We start from the raw sequence: 23,592 nt of genomic DNA on the forward strand, positions 1-23,592 counted from the left end.
AACGTAAATGTGGTTTAACAATTTTGAGTTCCACCGCCGCGCCGCGCCTCGCCTCGCTGACCGCACTATGCAATGCGTGAAGTATTCCTACAGTCTTGTAGGCGCTGTGCGTTTCACGCCGACCGCTGCTGCGCTGAACGCACTGTGTTTAACGCAATGCGTGAAGTATTCATGCAGTCTTGTAGGCGCTAATGTGTGTTACATGTCGACCTCCGCGCCGAGGGCTTCTCCTTTTCATCTCAAGTCTTCGTCATCATTGCTCTCTGCGCGGCGCCACTCCAGGCCAATTTGCGTGTTTGGTTTCTATCTTAACTCGACTGATTAAATGTGCTGTCTCTTGAATCGCCGAAAAACGACAAAATTAGAAATTACTATACTCTCAGGAAATGAGAGATTTTGTCGCCTTTCCTCGTTTGTAATGTTCTTTCTGAATCCGATTTTTTTTAATCAGGTGACTTCAGGTGAAATTGGGAACAATATTATCCGAAAAACTGGAAGAAAAATATTCATAAGTTTACCAGGAAATTCGTGTTTTATCAATCGAAATCTGGCAACGCCTTAAGGTCCATACGGCGGTTTTCCTTAGCACGGCAGAATACATAGACGGATCCAGACACCTCAAACCGGGGGGGGGGGGGTGTAGGGGGTTCCGAAGGGCTCCCCTAGAATATTTTCGAAAATTTAAAGCATCTGATATGCAGTTGGACTCAATTTTTTCATGAATAAGTACCGAATATAAGTATCCTTCCTTCTCCTTTCCTCCGTTTTCTCCTTTTTTCCTTTCTCTTACTCATTTTTCTCGGGCGAACGAGAGGGGCGCACGCCCCTACGCCTACGCCCCCCTCCCTCCTAGAGCCGCCTATGCACCTACAGGGTCGCGCCGTTTTCTTTGTCTATATGCTTGATCTATGTCAATTTCAGTAATCAGCTCGCTGGTTAAGTCTATTCCTAGAATGTTGACGTTAATATTATGATCCGGGTTAGAAGAGCGTGGATACTGGCGCGGTCGTCGGGGGAAGAAAGAAGCGAGACGACGATAAGGGCCCCGAGCGAGCGGTGCGGTGCGGGTCGGATCCTGCATTGCATCAATTGTACGTATTTCTATCAAACGGAACTACGTGCATTGTGACGTGAGCCCTGTAATGCATATATTCTTATGGGTCTCAAGGCTCATGTCTTGATGCACTTAGTTCCGTTTGACAGAAATACGTCCAATTGGGTGACGTCAGGCGGTAATTAGAGGCTCGTGCGTCGAATGTAATTCCATCGAGACAAAAATGAGGTTGGGTCTTTAATTAATTTTTTCAAACTCGCATCGGGCCGGAGCACAATGGATCGAGTCAATTGGGGAGCTCGGACAAAATGTGGAAACTTTAAACGCTTATAACTCCGTTTATACGAAACTGTGAGGTTCCAAAAGTGAATCCATTGGTTTCCTCGCGGGATTTTCTACTACTAGCACCCCTTAAAGTTTAAAATGTGACATAATAAACATTAAAATTTGCAGTTTTAGTCAAAAATTTCATGCCAGACCTCTCTATTTGACTCGATCCACTGTGCACCGTAGCATCTACACACTTGTCCCATTCTGCCGTGCTAAAGGAAGAACGCCGTATGAGCATTCGAGAGTTGCCAAATTTCCTTCGATAAAACGTTTATTTTTTGGGAAAGTTATGAATATTTTTTCTTTGAATTTTCAGAATCTTTAGGTAAAATTGCGAATCAAATTATCTGAAAAATGGGGAGGAAAATATCCATAAGTTTACCAGAAAATTTGTGTTTTGTCAAAGGAAATTTGGCAACGCCTGATAGTTGATACGGCGTTCTTCCTTAGCACGGCAGAATTGTACCGTTTAGAGAGCGCCTCTAGCAGGCTCCTCGTCGCACGCTGGATGTGCTGCCATTGTGTTCTACCTAAGATTCCGGGGTTCTCGGAATTCATTCCGATTTCTTAAACTTCCGGGAAAAAATTCCGAAATGCGCCCGGATTTAGTGCTGAAGATCGTCAAATTTGATATGACTACCGGTCAGACTGACGAGAAGCCCCGGAATTCCGTGAAAATTGCGAAAATAGCAGACAATTTCGGGAATTTGGAGGACATCGGGTGGAATCTGAAGAGTGTCAGTGACATTTTGTGTGTCAGAAGGTTCGCTGTCCTTTTTGGGTCCTAAGCCCTTTTTGGGTCCTTAGCCCTTTTTGGGCCCTAAGCCCTCCGTGAAACGATCTGTCTATACTCTCGCTATGCAGGCACTCTAGTTCAAGAAACTATGATGAATACGACCCCCCCCCCCCCCCCCCCATTTAAAAAACCCGCAATAGCTCTCTCAAAAATAAAACACGTGACACGGACTGCACTGGACTAAAATGATTAAAATTATCAAAAACTAGTTAAAAAACATACGTGCATGAAATTAAAATTATTTTGTGCACGTGAGTTTGTTTTTTTAATAGTCCTTAATAATTTTAACCGCTTTCTTGAAAACTGGAAATTTCCTCGATCGTGAACTTATCGCGAACAGGGGTGCCTACAGGTCTGGAACCGGATATTGCTCGGGAATTTTTTCAGATCAGGAAGAAGTCAGGGAATTTTATGATGAAGACTGGGAATCCGGAAAATCTTGAAACTTGAAATCTGAAAAAACATCAGCGCTGTCCATGTGGACTAACTTTTTCAATTAGGAGCTACTTTTTCTGGGTCATCCGTTAAAATACTTAAGTGCATAAGGAGTCTGGTTCGGGATTCAACGATCCGAGTTAAACGCTGAATATTGCCATGTTGAGGAGGAACGCCTTTCGAACATGCCGACGTTGCCTGATTTCCTCTCTAAAAATATTTATTCTTGAGGAGAGTTAAGAATATTTTTCTTTAAAATTTTCAGACTTTTTAGGCCAAATTGTGAACAGAATTCTCTGAAAAATCGGGAGAAAAATATTCTCAAATTTTCTCGAAAATTTTCGTATGGTGAAAGGAAATTTTGCAACGTCTGGAGGCTTACACGGGGTTTCTCCCCATCACGGCAGAATGTAGTGGATAGAGGAATAATCGGCCACACTTTGCAAGGCGGAACTACAATTGCTGGCTTATCTGTAAAAGCACTCATATGCACAGGGAAATTAATGGTACGGACGTTGTTTCTGAACTGAGCTAGAAATTGTAGTTCCTAGCTCCAAAATGCAGTCTGGTTCATACCCGAAGAAAAGAGGTTCAAGTGCGTAGCCCTGTCATTTGCTGTTGCATATTATTGTCAAGAGTTATCCGTTTTCAGTTTATTTCAGTTATTTTGAAACGAACGTGGCAATGGGATCATGCCGCATCTTGTAAATTTTACGTATTGTGCCGTGTTACTAATTTTCTTTTCATCTCCTGATTTTTTCTTGTGGATTTCATGTTTTTATACGTAATTTTATTTCTAGTTTTTACTCGTGTCCACTTGTTATACAGTCAGTTTTTCACCAAAGCTAATAAAATTTTGTGTGTGTTTACTAGTTTCAGTGTTTAGAGTCCGGAAACTTATTGTCAGGTAACCTTGTAACTCTAAGGAACTTTACCACCTCTCAATTTGTAATCGATCCAAAATAAAATAGTTCGTGGCGGCTCTTCAAAGTTGGCAATATGTTTTCCCTTGATTTAAATTCTCCATGGATAATCGATTCCAATACGATAATCGACTGATCATCATTCATTTGAATTCAGTGGCATGGCGTGCATTGCGATATATCTATTGATCTGCCATATAAATCTATAGAATAGGATCAATAAACAGGGTGTTTGCAACAAAAATCAACACCTCAATAATCGATTATTTACCATAGCTTAAAATGAGGATATCGATAATCGATCATTCACGCCTCGCCACGTGGAGGAAAATTGTGATGTTAACTTGGGAGAATCATAACCAACGTCGAGCATTTCCACACTGCCGTCCTAAGGAAGAACGCCGTATGAGCATTCGAGAGTTGCCAAATTTCCTCCGATAAAATGTTTATTTTTGAGGAATGTTATTAATATTTTTACTTGAAGTTTCAGGAACTGTAGATGAAATTGCGAACAAAATTATCTGAAAAGTTGGAAGGAAAATAATTCATAAGTTCGCCAGGAAATTCGTGTTTTATCAAAGGAAATTTGGCAACGCTTGAAGGTTCACACGGCGTTCTTCCTTAGCACGGCAGCACAGTGAAACTGCTGAAATCCGTGTCTCGGTTGCTGCGTTTCAAAATCTCCGCTCCCAGTTTATTTTTTAGAAGGATACCAAACAAACTACATGATTTGAAAATTTCAGAGAATATTCTTCATACAGAGAGGAAAGAAATGGAAGTTTTCAAGAAATAACGCTTAGTAGTTTTCCAAGTAGAAAATAAAATTAGACTACACTTTGCAACTAGGAACCACAATTTCAGGCCCATCCGTTAAAGAACGTATGCGCATAGGGAAATTAATGGTACCTACGTGGTTTTTAAACTTTTCTTTTGTCTAAACTTTACTAAAAAGCCAGAAATTGTAGTTCCTAATTGCACAACGTGGTCTAAATATGATCGGAAGTCTGCAATGCCCCAAAGCGAGAGTTACCTCCGTTTTCTGAATTTCACTGAATTTCATCGAATTTCATTTGAGAATGGTCAAGTTTCCTTTTGAGTTATTAGCACATCTCCCATAATTTTGAACGTATTTAACATTATCATCCTGGAGGGTAACTTCTTATCTCTCTGCTCAATATTTTCATCACAATGAAGCATGTTTCTCTTTAATATACCTACATTTTAATTGTTATTGTTAGACACTTAGAAGTCTTATTTGAACGATTATTTTTCACTTTCATGATCTTGTAGAATTTTTTCAGAATGTCCTGTCTCTTAACTATGAAACCCTTTTTCTGCACCTATTTTATTGCCAATCATATAGTGGGAACCATTCGTAGACGTTAATAATATTGAGTTTCTCTTCGGTCTTAGTGATGGTCTATTTCTTCCTTTACTGTGTTTCTAATTTTTTAATTCTTCCTTTGCGTTGTATTTATACTTGTTCATGCATTTTCTTTTCATAAGTGGTTCTTCTACAATTTAAAACAAAAGTGCTCTAATTTTGTTACTGTGTCTTTTTATTTTTTTCCTCTCTTATGATTCCTTCTTGTATCATCTATATGGACTATAAAACGGATATAACCGCAGTGTAACCCTAGCGTTTTATTCTCCTCTTTCAAGGGAATTTTTTGTTCTTCTACAAAGACTCTTTTAGGTCAAAATTAAAAATTAAAATTTAAAAATTGCCAATACTCGTATCTTTCGTGTATGTACGAAATGATATTGTGCATTGAAGGGGTAAGGTGTCTTGTTGATTAGTGTGTCTGCATTGTTTTCACTAAGCCAGAAGAGCAATGCGCAGCTTAAATCTGATAAACCAATCAGATAGGGGTAGATATTAGCTTAACCCTGTGATTCCGACGCGAACGGTTTTGCCCCTTGTTAACTGTTACAAGGAAAAACTCGTATCCTCAAACTTGCTTGCTGACAACAGCCATTTTGTTTGTTTATTCACGGCCGTAAGAACATTGTTTAGCCTATTCTCTCGCGACCAATGAAAAACCGGCACAGAAATGGCCATACTCTGTCTATAAAGGCACTCTAGCGACCACCATTCTTTATCCGCCTTAGCTCCAGAGACAAGAGACCCTCCACTAGTATCTTGGCCATGGTGGAAGCTTTTACTTTCAGGACTTGAGCATTCTACTGTTGACTTACCTACATGGTTGATGTTCAACAACGTGTTGGCAGTTTCGTTTTGCAAACAAGCCGAAAATGGCCAACGTTTGGGAAAGTTGTTTGGCTCATGACGTCATCCGAAGCTCATCATCGACCATGTAGGTAAGTCAACAGCCGAAACTATTGTGATGACTGTTGCTCCCTAATAATTGTCCAGAAGGAATTGTTGAAACCCCGAAAGTAAAAGCTTCCACCTGTCGCTAGGAGGCCAGTGGAGGGTCTCTTGTCTCTGCTTAGCTCTAATAGGGGAAGAAGTAGATGGGGAGAAGGAGGCAACAAAGCCCATCGGGGTATCGGGCCATGAAGGGATAGCCGGAGCGTCAACATGACTGTCATGATTACGTGTTACACTTGTAATTATTCTACATGTTAGTTTGTATTTGCGGGTTGTCGACGTGTGTTTGATTTGGGTTTTCTCTGGGTTTTTGCAGAAACTTCTTACCAGGAGCAGTTGCAGTCGTGGTGGCAGAGCAGCTTCCGCTCGAACCAATTCGTGATGAACAACCTCCGGTTCCGAGAGCGCGGGCCGCTGAAGACGTGGCGCTCGGAGACGATGGCCGAGGCGATCATGTCCGTGCTCAACCAGGGGCTCTCCCTCTCGCAGGCCGCCCGCAAGTTCGACATTCCCTACCCGACCTTCGTCCTCTACGCCAACCGCGTCCACAACATGCTTGGACCCTCCGCCGACGGCAGCGCAGGTACGTACCTCCCCATTCTCCATAGGGCTTTTTTTATGCGCATCGCGGTGCAACGCGGTGGATCGCCATGAACATCCGTATTTTTTTATTCCGTTCCTCAGCGTGATCCAAGCGTTCCAGGTGGATCAGGGTGGAACGCTGGATCGCTCTTCCAAGGTGGGGCGAGCTCGCGATCCACTGTGATCCTAACCTAATGCGAGGAAGTTGCCGTCCCCAAAAAATCAAAACAATAACAAATCGAACCACATTCCAAGTTTGGATTTTTTTATCACTTGGAACACTTGTGCCGCAATCAGACGCTGAATTTAGCAGCTGAATGTGGAAGTCAACAGTCATCGCCCAACGGCTGAAATTTAGCAAATTCGAGTTATTTTCATCCAGATGTGTATTAAATCTACTCGAATAGTTCAGACAAATTCAAAATTGGTCCGATGGTTGCTGAGAATCGTTGCTGAATTTTGCGCGTCACGCGCAAAATTCAGGCATCGGGCCGATGACTTCCACATTCAAGCCACATTCAGCTCCCACATTCAGCGTGTGATTGCGGTGTATGAACGGTCCGGATCGCTCAGGATTCCGATCCAGTGCGTTCCACTGCGATCCACCCTGATCCGCGATAAAAAAAAAAGCCCTCATAATTAATCGACCCCAGTCCGACAACGTCAACCCCGAGGATCTACAGCGCGATTGTTAAGAGCGAGCGCAACCCATTTCGGCAAATTTATCCCAATTCGGCAAAAAAGAAAGGAGACGTTTCGGCACACAGAATCGAGGAAGGCGCGGGGGGAAATGACCCGATTCGGCACAGAAAAATCTGCATACAGCTGTTATAAAGTTGAACAAGAATTGCCCAGTTTGGCACAGAGTGTATGTATAGGAGACTTTACTCGCCGTTAGATAGGGACGAAGCGGTGCAGAACATGATAAATACTAATTTCCTTCCAGTTTCGAGTAAATTTTGGCAACAGTGTAAATGGTCGAAAATAGTTCTGAAGGTATGGAAAAAAACTCTTGTACGTTATTTTATTACAATTTATGAGATATATTAGCCTCCTCAGCTTCGGAGGGCCTGTTTTGAGGTTGATCAAAAACTGTGAAATGCTATCATTTTGCTGCGCGCAGCGCCTCCAAACTAACTGCGCCGTGACTCACCCTCCCCCCATCTCTGGGTCAAAAGTGGAATTTTCTCATTTAAAATAGGCCTCTGGACGACTTCCCAAGAGATGGTTAGGTTTGAAATCATTTCGGCGCATTTTACAACCGAAAAACGTAGTTCCGCAAATCGGCCTATTTTCTTCCCATTTAAACCAATGAAATTGCTTCCAAAATTTTTATCGCTTTGGGGGAAAGTGTAGACTTCAGCTATGGTGCTGAAACTTCAGAATTGTCTTTTGGGGACCAAAAGGAATGGGAAAAAGCCCGGGGAGCAAGGTTTTGAGATGGTTGCCTAAAAACGGAACACCAGCTGACCTATAGAATAATCTTCCAGGATGACTCGATAAAAAGAAGCTACAGAACATACATCTCTCTTTTTTTATTTCGTTAATGTATTGATCTATTTTTTGAAATATGCATATTTGTTGAATAACTGAAAGAGTAGGGGGTTCATAAAAATGAAAACGTCTAATGACTGGCTGGAGGAAAAGAAAAGAAAAATGAACATTATCAGAATGTCTCGTATATGCGTCTGTATGCAATTGCGAGAAACCAATTAACATGAACAAAAAACGATGTCAGCAGAAAATGAAAGAAATATGGCAACCTTCGTGGTGAGGGGCCTGTGAATCAGCCGCCTCCCGTCACTCCTCAAGTAATGTCTTTGAGTCAAGTTCTGCAAAATTATTCTTTATGTAAGACGCTTACGGTCCCATTCGCCGAAAGTAACGTGAAAAATAAGCTATCAAGGATCCCATTTTCAATAGTCACGAAAAAGTGTGTCAAAATCGTATTAAAACTCCTTATTCGACTGAAATTTGATCAAGAATGGAATCTACGACGAAAAATACACTAGGTGAGGGTAATTTGCTTTATCGTAAGGGCGGGAAATCTCTGTAATCAGAGAAAATAAGACGCGTGATGCGCGATGACCGACCGCTACCATTGACTCGATCCACCGTGCGTCGCGCTGACCGCACTGTGTTTGGCGTAATGCGTGAAGTATTCATGCAGTCTTGTAGGCGCTATGCGTCTCACGTCGACCGCTGCTGACCGCACTACGTTTGACGCAATGCGTGAAGTATTCATGGAGTCTTGTAATGCTGACCGGCGGCGCGCCGAGGGCTTCTCCTTTTCATCTCAAGTCCTCGTCATCATTGCTGTCTGCGCCGCGCCGCGCCGCTCCAGGCCAAATTGCGTGTTTGGTTTCTCTCTTAACTCGACTAAGGTGCTGTCTCACGAATCACCGAAAGATGACAAAATTAGAAATTACTGTACTCTCAGGAAATGAGAGATTTTGTCGCCTTTTCTCGTTTGTAATTTTTTTTCCGAATCCGATTTTTTTTTTATACAGACTTTTTAAAAAAAAATTGCAAAATTTGCTGCCATGGGCCGCGGCCCTTGTGGCCACCCCCTAAATCCGGCCCTGCCTTCATCTTTCTGCTTTCATCCTTCAGTTGGAATGGTTCAGCACCTATTTCACTATGCAGGAGCTTCTTTTGCCCAACCGGTCGAATTCAAAGGAAACCACGGTCGATCCTTTCTAGAATCTTCGTTCTGTCGCAAGAATCGCTGTTCCCTTTCATTTTGACCCTTTGGGCAAAATTAGATCCTACGCGTTGAAACACTTACCTTACCGTCCTAATGAAGGTGAGGAGAGTTCAGTGATACGGATATGGAATTCAAAAATTGAGGATCCATTAGGTTTAATGATGTTTGTGCGCCCTGTGCTATGCGTCCTGCCGCTATGGGAAATCGAATCGTTGATTTTGGAAGGATTATGATTTCCACGGAATTGATTTAACTCATTCCAAATATTCTGTACGATTTAATGATTGGTGACGGAAAATTGCTCTCGCCGTACATCTAAGTATGTTTAACATTTTTCCATCCAAGAACTGATTTCTTCCAATTCCCCACGAAGTGTTTTCTTTGATTTTCAAAAATGACACGACACAAATTTCGAAGATTAATAAGTATGCCCTTGCCATGAAATTGAAATGAGGGTCAAAATTTGACCAAAATTGTTGGCACGTAATAGTTTGTCGTTCTTAATGGTCACCAATTATAGAAGTCAGTGCCAATTTGCGAATCGCTGATTCCAAAAAATTGGGTCTCCAAATGACCGACAGGGAATCGCCATGTCCAATTAGAATTTCTGGGATTTATTGACCAAAAATATATGTCTTCTTCCCTGATTCCAGATCTTAGACCGAAAGGGCGTGGAAGACCGCAAAGAATATTACTGGGATACTGGCCGGAAAAACACATTCAGAAAGTTATCGCAGCCGTCGTGTTCAAGGACCCGCAACTCATGAGGGACGAACCGACCACACAGTCTTACAATAGGTATCCGGTGAGTATCCTCTAATTTTTGATAAAAATATTTATTCAGGTATCTTCTTTCAAATGCTTTTCAACTGCCAACACGTTGTTGAGCAGCAACCATGTAGGCAGGTGCGGACGGGCAGTCGAAAAGTTAGGAGGCGACCTACATTTGGGGGCCCCTCCTGTCGTTCGGGGGCCTTCCCCTGGAAAAATTTTGAACATTTCACACTTTTTAAACGCAATTTTAAGCATTTTTGGAGTCCAATTCAAGAGTATTTGAACTTCAAAATAACCCATTCTCAGGATTCTTCGGGGGCCCCTTCATCACGTCTGGGACCCCAGGAGCCCACTACATTTCCCTGTATATCATATATTATAAGCTTTAGGCGACCTTTCATGTCTCTTGGAGGTAAATTTTCAAGTATTTTGGGGTCTTGTAGCGGCGGAAAAGGATTGAAAAGTTACAACATTCCGGGGAAAAAACGATGACTCGAAAAACAAATCGCCGCGGGGCCCTCCCGCCCCCATGGCCGAACTGGCCCCTGCATGTAGGTAAGTCAACAGCAGAATGCTGAAGTTGCGGAAGTAAAAGTTTCCACCATGGCCAAGATACTAGTGGAGGGTCTCTTAATTCTTATCTCTGGGTGTCAAACAGGATGGAGAGAATGAACCACTAGACAAGGTACGAATTTAAGCGATCTGATACATGTTTCTTAACCAGAATTTCACGCAAAACACGATTCACACAACGAAAATTACTGAAACCAATTCCTAACGAAGATATTACCTAACGTTTTTATTTCACGTTGGTCACGAAGAATTTGAACTGCCCGCTCACAAGAAACTCAAAGCTCTACGCGAGTCAAATCGCTCACTACAACGGTTTTAGCAAGCTTCTCAATCGAGCAATGTTCATTTCCCACCATGTGTTGTTTAAACTATTAGCAATTTGCTATAACTGAGCCAAAGCGTCAAGATTGAGGTTGCCAGATTTTTATATCGGAGAGACTGTCATGATAACGTTTAGCGCGCGATGTGAATCACGTAGAGCATTGAGTTTTCATGAGCGGGTGGTTTGAATTCACGCATCAAGAATCATTAAATATCTTCGGAAGGAGTTAATTTCGGTCATTTTCGTTGCGCGCATCGTGTTTTACATGAAATGTTGGTGAAGAAACATGTATCAGAATGCTGAACTTCGTACCTTGTTTAGTGGTCCATTTGTTTGTAAGAATTTGTTCCTTATTGATTGAATGCGTTCTTCTCATTTGTGGAAATTTGTGGAATAATATTTGAGGATTGTTTGAGCAGGAGCCGCTCTCGCTGTACAGTGGATGCATGAACGGACCCGAAGCGCCAGTCTCGCCGAGCTCGCACGCCTCGAGCATCCTGGCGGCAGTTCACAGTGCGAACCAAATAAGACAGCAGATGTACAACGCAGCTCCGGCCGCCTCCAACGTTCTTCCGGCCCTGGCCAACGGAACCCCCAGTCAGAGCCCTGTCAACAGCTCGTCCTCCTCGCCCGTTTCCAATAATAATCTAGAGGTAACCCCCCCTCAAAATATCCACAGACAATTCCCCCAAAGCTTCTTGAAAAAGATTCATCAAGTCGAGGAGAAATCTGCCGTCCTCAGGAAAAACGCCGTATGAGCCTTTAGACGTACTTAGCCAGATTTGCTTTACCTACTAAAAACCCAACTTACTGGAACAATTTTGAATATTTTTTCCCGAATATTTCAGATAATTTTGTTCGCACTTTGATCTAACATATCCGAAAATCTCACGGAGAAATATGCATAACTTTCCAAAAAAAATACATGTTTTATTTGGAGAAATTTGGCAACTCTCGAATGTTCATGCGGCGTTCTTCCTTAGCACGGCAGAAATCAAGGGAGAATCTAGAATAATGAAAAATCAGAGAATTCATATGACAGGGTTGCCACAGTACCGGGGAAACCGGAAAGTATCAGAGAATTTTATAAAATCAGGGAAAACCTGGAAATGTCAGGGAAAATGTTAAAAAAAATGTCGGAGAAAAATCGTTAAGTTACCCTGGTAAAAATTGACAGTAGAATCTTTGTTCCAAAATACCATAGACCTACAGCCGGTTGTAAGATTTCCAATAGCTTCTATATAATAGCCGGCTACACAATTTCTTATAGCCTTTCATAGCCGGTGTCGATTAAGCAACAACCAGGCGATAAAGTGTATGCTAAACGTTACTAATTACGGATGGTAGGACTTAGTGAATTTTTGGACTACTGCTCTCTTTTTGGGCCGTAGTATCTTGATTTATTTTGCGAGGAAAGCTCCGTACTTTTGATGGATGCATGCCATTCCTAATATATTAGAGCGCCTTCAGTTTCGTATGATACTGTGCAATATATACCTCTGTCGCGAAATAGTTGCTTCAAGCGCCGTGGCACGCTGCGGCGCGACAGGCGGGCAGCCAGCGCGGAACGCGCATTGGCGCCTACAAGCCTAATAGGGATACTTCACGCGTTGCGCAATGCGTGAAGTATCCCTGTTAGGTTTGAAGGCGCCTGCATGTGCATCGCCGCTCCGCTTTGTGTTAGGCTCTAATATTTAATCTGGCGGAGTCAGCGTTATTCAACTCATGATTTTGAAATGTTTGCACATCCTGTATGGATTATACTCATTTTAATTGATGAAAAAAAATGTATTAAAGGAAAATATAATGTGTGTTTTGTAAATACTAAGGTGGTTCCGTATCAAACTTAATGATTTCCAAAGCACACAAATATCTACACAATTTCTTATAGCCTTTTATAATCGATGGCGAAAAAGCAACAGCCAGGCGATGAAGTGTAAAGCCCAGCGATAGGAACTAGGTATAGCCCGGCTGCATAATTTTTTATCGCTTCGTATAGCCCGGCCGTATGATTTTCTCCGCATTCTACAGCCAGCTATATGATTTTCTGTGGCCTTCTTTAGCCGGTTATAAGAATTCCTATGGTATTTTGAAACGCAGCTCTTATCGCCAATTTTTACCAGGGTACCTTTACGTACTTGCTTTCTTGAATAGAGGTTTGACGTTCTGAAACAAATTTTGCCTTAGACTAATTTCCAATTATGTCCTTCTAACCATCTTGCATACTTCCAGTCTCTAAAGTCTTTGGCAACCCTGAATTGATAAGGGTTGATAGAAACTTGCTAAAGTCAGAGAATTCTTGTTATTTCCTTTCTTTTTCTTCTTAGGGTAAACTGGGGAGTACAAAAAATTTTTGTTACCTATTTTAGTCGAGGAATATCTGGGTAAAAGACTATGAATAGACCGCGTTTAGCAGAGCCACATCAGCTATTGCCAAATTTAATTGGGAAGTTTAATTGATAACAAGAGAACGTTTGTGTGGATTCTTTTGAATATTTTAAGGAATTTGCTTTGCATCATGTAAAAAATTCACTGAAATTTGCAGAAGTATCCGCACAGCCATTTCATGTAAAAAATTAAATTGCCCAATTAAATTTGGCAATAGTTGATGTGGCTCGTGTCCTTTTTGCTTAATGCTGTTCAAAAGTGATTTAGGTCTGAGAAAAAACGTTGAACGAAAATTCAGGGATGTCATTTATCTCACAATTAAATTGAGATTTCATAGAGCAGGGAAACTTCCAAAAAGTGTAGGAAGTTTTATATTGGGAAAACATGGAACACAAATTTAGGGAATTTATTGCACGACTTAGGTCAGGATCAACTTGGAAAAGACAAGGGATTTTTGTAATTATGGCTTGACAAAGCCTAAAATAAAGTTAGGAACTTGCATTAATTTTTTCAGGGATAATTTGGGAAAAAAAGTAAGGAAACCCAGATTTTAGTCAGGGACATTCTGGAACCATAAATCAGGAATTAAAGTGATTTAGGTCAATAAAAAATTTGAACAAAAATTCTGAGAACTCGTGTTTCTCATGGACAATCGATGAAAGTCAGGAAATTTATGAATTATGGAAAAAAAAAAAAAAAAAAAAAAAACTTTGAAAACGCGGGGAACTTTTGTTACTGATGCCAGAAAGAACAGAAACAGAAGGTCAGGAACTGCTCATCATTTTGGTTGAGGGCAAAACTTAGAACAAAGCGTCTGGAAGTTTAAGTGCGTGGATGAAAAAAACTTAGAAATTTTAGAGAAATGTCATGATTCAGGTCAGGAAAAATCGGAAAAAGTCGGAGAATTCTCATCACTTTGAATGTAAAACATATCCCAACAACCATTTCTATAGTTGTGTCGCTATGAAGGGGACTTGGACACCTGCAAGCCAAAACCGAGTTCAAATTGACTCTAGATAAAGGCGACTCGCTGATAGTCCCGTTTGTTCTTAATAATTAATCCAACCCAGACGTTGAGGAATGTTATAATACGCCCGTTTATGTATTGTTTTTCTTCTTTTCTTTCTTTAATATCTGACATAAGTATATCCGGGAGGAAAAGAAATTGACTGATCAATTAGTTTCTTCTGAAGTATGCCTCCTTATCTTTCTTCAAAGCACACACCCTCATCAAACTAATTAAGGTCATTCCAAAATGTATCCCAGGAGATTGCCTGGAGTAATGAGTAATGAGTGATTCAACTTTTAAGTTATTTTTATAATGACAGCCGTAGAAATGATAAGGTAATCTCAGCTTTCTTTGAAGGCAATCCAACAATACTTACTTCCCTGCTCACACAATTTTGCAACTCTTTGCCGAGAAATGGTCCGAAAAAAAAATGAAAAAAAAAAAAAAACACACACCATCTCACATCGACGTGAAACTACCAGACCACGTATCTTGGTTTGCGACGTTGCAGATTTTCTGTCATAAGTACTTCACATTTTAAGTGAAAAACTACCCAATGTTAATTCTTGAAAACTTCCGTGATTTTTCTTCTCAGCGCGAGTAAAACTCTGTAAAAACTTCAAGGAATGAAGTTGATTCGTTCTCCTTCAAAAAAATAAAATGAGAGTAGAGATTTTTAAACACCGCAAATGAGATATATGGACTGGTAGTTTCACCATCGATATGTGTTCATGTTAAAATTTTAAAAATTCTTTATTATGATACTTATGCTGTTTTAAGGATAAATGTTCGCTCATCAGCTAAAAATCGTTCATAATACTATAGTATGATGCACTCTTTTACAGAAAATTATTTTTTACCGGATCAATGAATTATTTTATCAAAAATTAGAAAAATAATAAAAATTCAATTGGAGTAAAGAATAGGTATTTGAATGTATGGTTGGTAGATACGTTTATTTGGTGCTTTTAACAATTTATGTATGCATGTATGTAAGGGAGGGTGTATGTATGTATGTAGGTATTTGAATGTTTGTTGTAGGTATTTGTATGTACCTATTGCCTAAGCATTTGCCAAATGCCTGAGTGTTTTGTTTGCCTGCGACATTTATAACGTGTTTTATTTATGTTGCTACCGTTTGCTCTCCAGGTTGGACTTGGAGTAACCGGCGTGAATTACGAACCAACGGATTTCTCCACCCCTAGATCAGAACCAATTTTCCAGGAGGAACTGGACGATATAGTCTCAAGGAGTACTCCTACCTCGGACTCGAATCGGGATCAGCCTCTTCCACTAGTCATAGATCAGAGAAGTGAATGAGGCTTCCTCATCTTCTAAAACACTCTTTCGTTTCTCCCTCCGAGAGGAAAGAGCGGGGAAATTAATTCAATTTCTTCAGTAATTAAATCAAAGAGCCAAAGTCTAGCAAAAATTATTCCATTGTAAGTAGCATTAATTGGCCAAAGTTGTTATTTTTCCTTTTTTTGTAATTATTTTTTTGTGACTGATGCGTCCTCTATCCTTTTGTTTGATTTCTTTTTTTTTTTTTCGTTTTTTTTAGAATCATTTTTTTCTTTTTTACCTAGCAGGTGCAATTAGTTAAAAAAACCACAGGTTCTATTACTTTCCTCTATTTTTATACTTATTCTTTCATGGGAAGAAAACAACTTTCTTTCAAAGCTAAATCTCAACAAGTTCAATTCTTCTTTATAGTTTCCTGTTCTTTTTTTCTATTATTTTATAGTTAGTCTATGGCAAACTATATTCCTCTTATTTTTAAACTGATTGAAGAGTAATAATTATAGTGAAATAAGTTTGCCTTACGGAGTTTAGAGAGAGACCAAGTTTTGTGTTGAATTTCTCCTCGTTGAAATGTTTTCTAAGACACAGTCAGTTCTTAGTTTAGACTTTGAGTCGATGGAATTGAGAAAAAAAAATACCGAGAGAAAATCATTTCTATTCACTCTCCCCTCCCCCCTTACAACAATGGCACTCCTTTAAAACTAGCAACGAATATCTGGCTATCTATTTCCAATAATCAACTGGTTTCTTGTAGCTTTTTTATACATTATATATTTATATTTTTTTTAATATTATGTCACACTGTTTCATGTTATATTATGTTAAAATCCCTTCACACGTCAGTCCCAAATGTTCCAAGAAGGTTCGAGTTCCCTGCGCAAAGGTTTTATGGTTAGTGCATCAGTCGAATCAACAAGAGCGTTAATGTAAGAATTAATTAATTAAATCATTTAATTAGTTGATTAATTATTTCCTAGTGATGTAATCCCACCAGTATTTCAGTATTCCCTATGTAGGTGTTCTAGAAAAGAAGAGAATTTGACGAGAAATAGATGTTAAGTAGTTTCTGACTGTAATCCTGTAGATTTAGTCTTGACGCAGCGTTTTTCAGTGGATGGGGTAATTTTTATAGAATTTTGTTCTTTGTGCCGGTCCCTAAAGTCATTCAATATTTAAGCCTTTTGAAAAGATTGCTTGCAGCCTCTGCAAAAGTAGATGAACATTGTTGAGAAATACCCTCTCTGTACACAGAGGCAAAAGAAATATACTGCTTCGATAGGTGAAATTCCTTGCAAGCCCTCCATGATGAGTTTTCAAGATTCTTTCGGGAATATCCTCAAAAGACTCTCTAGGGAATATACTTAGAATAATCTCAGATGTTATCCGGAGAATGTCCTTAGAATAATATCTACTCTTGGCTGGTGCAAGAAGTTCTTTGAATACACCTTTTAGTTTGATTTTTGAATGAATTTTCAGAATAATATACGGACATGCTTTTCAGATAGTCTGAAAGGGATTTTAAAATTAGTTAGCGACGGAATTCTAAACTTTTGCAATTTCACAAAAGAAAAAAAAAATTATTCCATCTACTGAGCGTGAAGGAACTTAGCTTCTACCTACCTATTAAAGTAAAACTAAAAATCTGCTCTATAACTATTCCGGCCACAAATTGATGTCCCTTATTAGAATCTCATATTCATTCTGTACGGTTTTAAAATTGCAACTCATAGAAAATACATACTGTTCGGGAATTTCAGCTCTAGTGAAACCTGGATTTTCAAGCTGATAAGGTATCACTCATTTATTCTCTCCTCAGAAATTCCTCCCAGGTTGTTCTCAATGATTGTACATACTTAATCGGTCCACTAGACTACCCGGATAACGTGTCAAGAATGGGAATATTCCCCATAGATGTCCTGAGGAATATTCTTCATAGATGTCCCGAGAATATTCCTCATAGATGTCCCAAGAATATTCCATAGGGCATGTTTTGAGAATATTCCTTAAAGAATATTCTGAGGATATGCCCAACGAATAATGGAAACAACCTGTATTCTGGCATGGAATATTTCGTACACTTAATAGAAATATAGAATATTAGAATATTTTCTAAAAGATGCACATAGAATTCGTTAAGATTTGTGCTACGAATTATTCTGACAAGAAAAATCGTGTTTAAACTCACTTGCCAAAATTTAAGTGCCAGAAGACCGAGTGTATAAAGAGAATATTCTCATCTCATCAGGATACTCCAGTGTTTGCAGGATACAGAAAATTTCATTTTTTATTAAAACCGATATCACTTCTTTTCCTTTACCTAGAAATTTTTTTGTATGTCATTCTTTCTTTCATTTTTTATTTCAGTTGAGATTCTATATTGTTCTTTATTGTTGTTGTTGTATTATTAAGTTTATCATATAACAAGTCTTCTTTTTTCATCTGCACAGTTGGCAATGCCGACTGTTTTGAGTTATTGTAGATTTCTTCAGTGATAAGTATTGGTTCGTTTTCACATATAATTTTTCCTTTTCCCCTTATTTATCATAGTCATGCTTTAAGACTCATTTTCAGTACAGATGTTTCATATGGACTCCAATACTTTCTTAATTAGCATTCTGTCGTCCTCATATTGAATCCGTTTGTTTGAAATAATTGTATTCCAGGAAGAATATTTCAAGATTACTCTCAGACGCTTTTCCAGGAAATATTGTCAGAGTATTATTCAGGGTATATTCACAGAATAAACCCCGGAAGATATTCTCCAAATATGATCCAGAGAGTATATTTAGAATAGTATGGAAGGAATATTTACAGAAATTTATGTAGAGAATATTTTTAAATTATTACTTGAGAATTAGTCTAGAAAGATTCCATTGTCTGGCACAAAACAAACATCTGTAGAATGTACAATGTAGAGTACCTATTCTTCAGGGTATACTAAATACCTAATCATAATACCTCTAAGACATACCCTTCAGAGAATTCTGAAAAGAATACTTCTTTACTTAAATTTCCATTCAAAGGAAGTTTTCTCTTGACCATTTAGAATTCCACGCTTACCTAAATCATTGCCAACCCTCTATCAGATTTTCAAATTGTATTCCCTTGGCTACTCCTTTACTAATTAAGATGCGAGTGTGATTTTTTCAAAAAAAGGTAGTGACTTACCACCTGCAAGAAGGTGTCCTTTGAAATTTAATTCCTCTGTTTACCGCAACTATATTCTTCCGAGATTATCCTTGCAAATCTCTGAGAAAGTCTAATTATTATTCTAAGATCATTCGCAAGATGTTCAAAGACTAATCTACAAGGAATACATATCCATTTAGTAAATAACTCAGTCGCCGATATAGGCTTGAAGGAACAGATAGCTCTTTTTTGAATCCTTACCTGACAGCTAGTGTATTAGTTTAAATAAATGAAATCAAATTTTTGCTTTGTTAAATTAAAGTCTGTGCAGTTTATAAGGAAAAATATCCCAATTGACTAATTTGTAAATTTTCTGACAGCATTATTACACGATGAGCCTAGAATGAATCTGAGCATGTATCATATTTTTTTTTTGATGGAGGAATTTAAAGAGATCATTGCAAGCGATTTCACTGAGAATTCACATTTTTTTCAATGAGCAATGCTCACATTTGACTCATCTCAACTGTCATGTTCCTATCCTTGTAAATAAAATGATAGTTTGAATTGTTAGGAACGCTTTGTTTCGTATACTCTTTGTCACTCCAATAGTCTAGTCATGCGTAAGTTGACGAATTCGCGTTGTTATGTCAAGCCACAACACGAGTTCCACATCCGAGAAAAGAAATTACGTCTCCCAGGAATTCAAGGCGAATCTTCAGGCTAATCTTTGAAATTGATGAACAAAGTGAAAGACAAAGGGCAAGGAGAAGATGGAGCTATCCTATTAGTGGGAGCAGGTGGTTCCAATAATAAAAAGGAGTTACCTAAGTAAGAGACTAACTGACAGCAACTCTTGAGAGACCTGAAAGTCAGTCTACCATTTTTTCCCTAGCCTATAACAACCACCCGTTTCAACTAATAAGATCGCTCCATTGTCTCTTACTTTACCAATCGATTTCAATAATTAGCCCCCAGTATTGTCCAATTCAAAGTTTTGTCACCCACATACATAGGTATTTAAATTGTCAAAGACTTAAAAAAATGTAAAAATACTGTTGACTTTGAACTTGAAGAGACGACTGTTAAATTTGGACTGAAAGAAATGTAAGAATACTGCTAAAGAAGAAGAAAAAAGGAGTGTTAAAACTTACAAATTTGGAAGCTCTTTTTCTGATCGTTCAAATACTTGTAAAATTCATGCTGGAAGAAAGTCAGCATCAAAATTGTTTTCAGTTCTTAAAAATCATTTACATTTATGCTGCAATTTCAAATGCCACTTTAAATCAGAAGATAGGTACTGGTTTGAAAGTTTTTGATGAAATGTAAAGAGATCAGAAACTGATAAAGTGCAAGGTGGTAAATTCACTTGAAAAAATTCCGAAAAGGTGCCCTGATTTGCATATTTTGACAGTTTTTCTCGGGTTTTTCAACTAAATTTAGGAGTAAAAATAAAACCACCAGCTTCTTAGCTTCTTTGTTAATGGTCAATTTTACTACTGAATGGGCCTGTTGCAAACTTTTGCTAGAGCAAAACTAAGAGTTGTTTCTTATAGATAATGCCTCAAAAATCACGATGAGCGCATCGGCAAAGTTTAAAATGCACTCATAACTTCACAATCTGCGTAAGAAATTTGCGGTTTTTTGAGCTTCCCGCTTCAAAAACGATACTACGGCACAGGTGAACATTGTTAGAGGAGTCGTCCCATCGTCGGCAATACTCATCATGGCCGATGCCAATCCGCCAAAAAACGTGTGATAGGACGAGATAGCACCTGAACAGGATTAAACCAGATAACAATCGGCAAGTTTACGTCTATATTTTCCTCGCCCGCCTTGATTGACCTTGAACTCTCCTCGAATTACGCGAGGAACTGCGCAAGCGTCAGCCATGATGAATATTGCTGACAATGGAGCGACTCCTCTAACAAAATGTTCACCTGTGCAGTAGTATCGTTTTTGAAGCGGGAAGCTCAAAAAAACGCAAATTTCTTACGCAGATTGTGAATTTATGAGTGCATTTCAGACTTTGCCGATGCGCTCATCGTGATTTTTGAGGCATAATCTATAGGAAACAACTCTTAATTCTGCTCTAGCAAAAGTTTGCAACAGGCCCATTTTCAACTTGTTTAGTGACTTTAATAATCCATGGGACCCCCTTTGTTTTCTATCTAAAATATTTCATTCAATTGACCGGTAGTTTGTAAAATCGTGGTGAAAAATAATTCTCCAAGGCAGATTATGTGTTTTTCAAGGATTTTTGTTTCATTTTTTCACCCTTTGACCTCTTAAAAATTAAAAAAACGGGAAAAAAAATAAGTTCAATTTTTTTCATAAAAAACATACATCATTGTAAGCTTAGCTCACCTCCAAAGTCTTGTCTATGGAGGATAATTCTCTGTTCAATGTATAAAAAGTGATCCTTTTGCGTGAAAGCAGCTGTTTTAACTTTCCTTCCTAATTAAAGCTATCAGGTCTACAAAAGGACATAGTCTATTCACGGTTCGGCAGACTGTATGCAGACTCAACGTAAAGGCTATGTACAGCCCATGTGTAGGCCAGTACATAGTCTGTATATAACCATTTTGTTTGCAAATTCTTACACAGTCCTATAGGCTGTATATAGACACAATGTAAGGACTATGCACAGTCCATAGATAGACTAACAAATGGACCCCATTTAATAGAAAGAACCAAGCCACATCAGCTATTGCCAAATTTAATTGGGCAATTTAATTTTATACATGAAAACGGTTGTGCAGATTTTTGTGCAAATTTCAATGACTTTTCTCTATAGCGCAAAGCAAATTCCCTAAAATTTTCAAAGGAATCCGCACAAATATTCTCACTTAAAAAATCAAATTGCCCAGTTAAATTTGGCAATAGCTGATGTGGCTTGGTTCCTTTCTGTTAAACGCGGTCCAAATAGACCGTTAATAATTTCACGGTCTGCAAACTTTTCAGAATCTCTTATTTGTCGCTAATCATCAACATTCTCACCCACTGTTATTTTTGTAGCCATGCCATGAGTAAATTTTTACCAACCCAAATTTTTATTTTAGGTACCTATGTAAGAATTTAGCCACAAAAGTGCCTTCAAAATTTTTTAAAAAGAATTATCTCTTTGGTTTGAGTTTGTTCATGGGTTATCGTGAGATGTTGAAATTCTTTTCACCTGTTTTTTGTCTACTCAAGAGTTATGAATTTGTTACTCGCCTGTACATATTATGAGTTCTCATAAGTAAAAATTAAAAATGTTGAATAAGTTAACTAGTTATTCATTTTGGAGCCGAACCTTCCTTTCAAATTCAGTCAATTAAGTCAAAAGTGCGCAGAGCAAGTGGAGGAAACACATGTTTGTAATTAATTAAGTAATTGGTTGATTGAATTACTTTAATTTTAATACAAATAATTGATTTAATTTAGATGAAATTAATTATTTGCATCAATTATTTTAATTTAATTCAAATTAATTGATTTCGTTTAATGCACTGAAACAGATAAAAAGTGGTCGTTTCTTTTTGTCTTATCGAGTAAGGTTCAGTCGAATGACTTTAAAAAGTTGCCTGTATTCGAAAGTTATTAATTTTAAATTATTATCATTCTCTAGATTTATTTAGGTTATTCTATATGAGAACTGTATTTTACTACATATTTCGTAGATGGATAAATAAAATAAATAAATGATGTATATTAAAACTTTTTGGCCTGTTATTTTGGGTTCTAATCCTGTTTTGTAAACTACAAATTTTTGTTAAAAGAAAATTTCATCAGAATTATTTTAAATTCTAAAAATCAGTCATCTTTATGGTGTACATGAAATAAACTACAATATACGCAACATGACAGACATAATGAGTCTGTAAATAGCTTCAAACCTATCTGCACTCCTTTTCTAAATTACTGTAAGAGGTGACCAAAATCTTTGAGAGGTAATCAGGGCTGCTGCCATGGAAGCTGCTAAGCAAAAGCTACCAAAGATGAAAAGACCTTGCCCACATCTTAACTTTCCTGGTATTCAAACGGAGAAATAGTGATAAATTTTACAAGGCAAGGTTTGCCGATTTTCGGAGCTTAAAATATTAGGAAAGTTAAGCAGTGCAGAAGCTCTTTTTGATATTGTGGTCTTTTTTATCCAGGGAAGCTTCCTGGCAATTGATTTTGAAAAGGAATCAGCAACTGGGATGGCAAAATTTGCAATGGACCACTAGACGTGGTACGAATTTAAACATTCTGATACGTTTTTCTTGGCCAAAATTTCCTGTAGAACACGATTCGCACGACGTACATTACTGAAACAAACTTCTAACGAAGATGTGAACGTTTCTATCTTACATTGGTTACGGTGAATTGGAACTAACCACTCTCAAGAAACTCAAAGTTCTTCATGAGTCAAACTGCTCACTGTAACAGCTTCAAGTACTGTTCATATTCCACCTTGTGTTGTTCAAGCTATAAACAACCTGCTTTAGCTAAGCCAAAACGTCAAGATCGAGGTTGCCAGATTTTCATATCGCAGAGTGTCATAGTAATTTATAGTGTGCAATTTAACTAACGTAGACCATTGAGTTTTCTTGAGCCAGAGGTTTGAATTCACACATCAAGAAACAATAGATATCTTCGTTGGAGTTACTTTCACTAATTATCATTACACGCATTGTGTTTTACAAGGAATTTTGGTTCAGAAACATGTTTCAGAATGCTTGAATACGTACCTTGTCTAGTGGTTCATTGGATTTCTTCTTGTTTTGTTGTTTCCCCCTTCAAATCCGGTTATTTATGAGAGTGAGCCTGACTACTAGCGACATTGCCTTATTTCCTCCTATGTGCTAATATTTGACAGAAAACCAAGCAAAGTCGGAACTTGAAGTTGAAAGAGTAAATTCCTCGTAATCTGGAGAATTCAAAGAATGTTTGAAGGCATTCAGCAGTT

At 38.6% G+C, this 23,592-nt stretch overlaps 1 protein-coding gene across 2 annotated transcripts in view; it reads left to right on the forward strand.

Annotated features, from left to right (window-relative positions):
• bab1 (bric a brac 1) overlaps positions 1-22,358 on the forward strand; it is a 423,053-nt gene extending 400,695 nt beyond the window's left edge. For both annotated transcript variants that reach the window (XM_019043711.2, XM_019043710.2), the window contains 4 exons: positions 6,190-6,456; positions 9,816-9,967; positions 11,251-11,484; positions 15,378-22,358. In XM_019043711.2, coding sequence (XP_018899256.2) covers positions 6,190-6,456; positions 9,816-9,967; positions 11,251-11,484; positions 15,378-15,548 — 824 coding nt within the window. In that variant the 3' untranslated portion in view covers positions 15,549-22,358. The remainder of the gene's footprint in view (positions 1-6,189; positions 6,457-9,815; positions 9,968-11,250; positions 11,485-15,377) is intronic.
• The last annotated feature ends 1,234 nt before the right edge of the window (positions 22,359-23,592 follow it).

This window comes from Bemisia tabaci, chromosome 10 (assembly GCF_918797505.1).
Source record: "Bemisia tabaci chromosome 10, PGI_BMITA_v3".
Lineage (NCBI taxonomy): Eukaryota > Metazoa > Arthropoda > Insecta > Hemiptera > Aleyrodidae > Bemisia > Bemisia tabaci.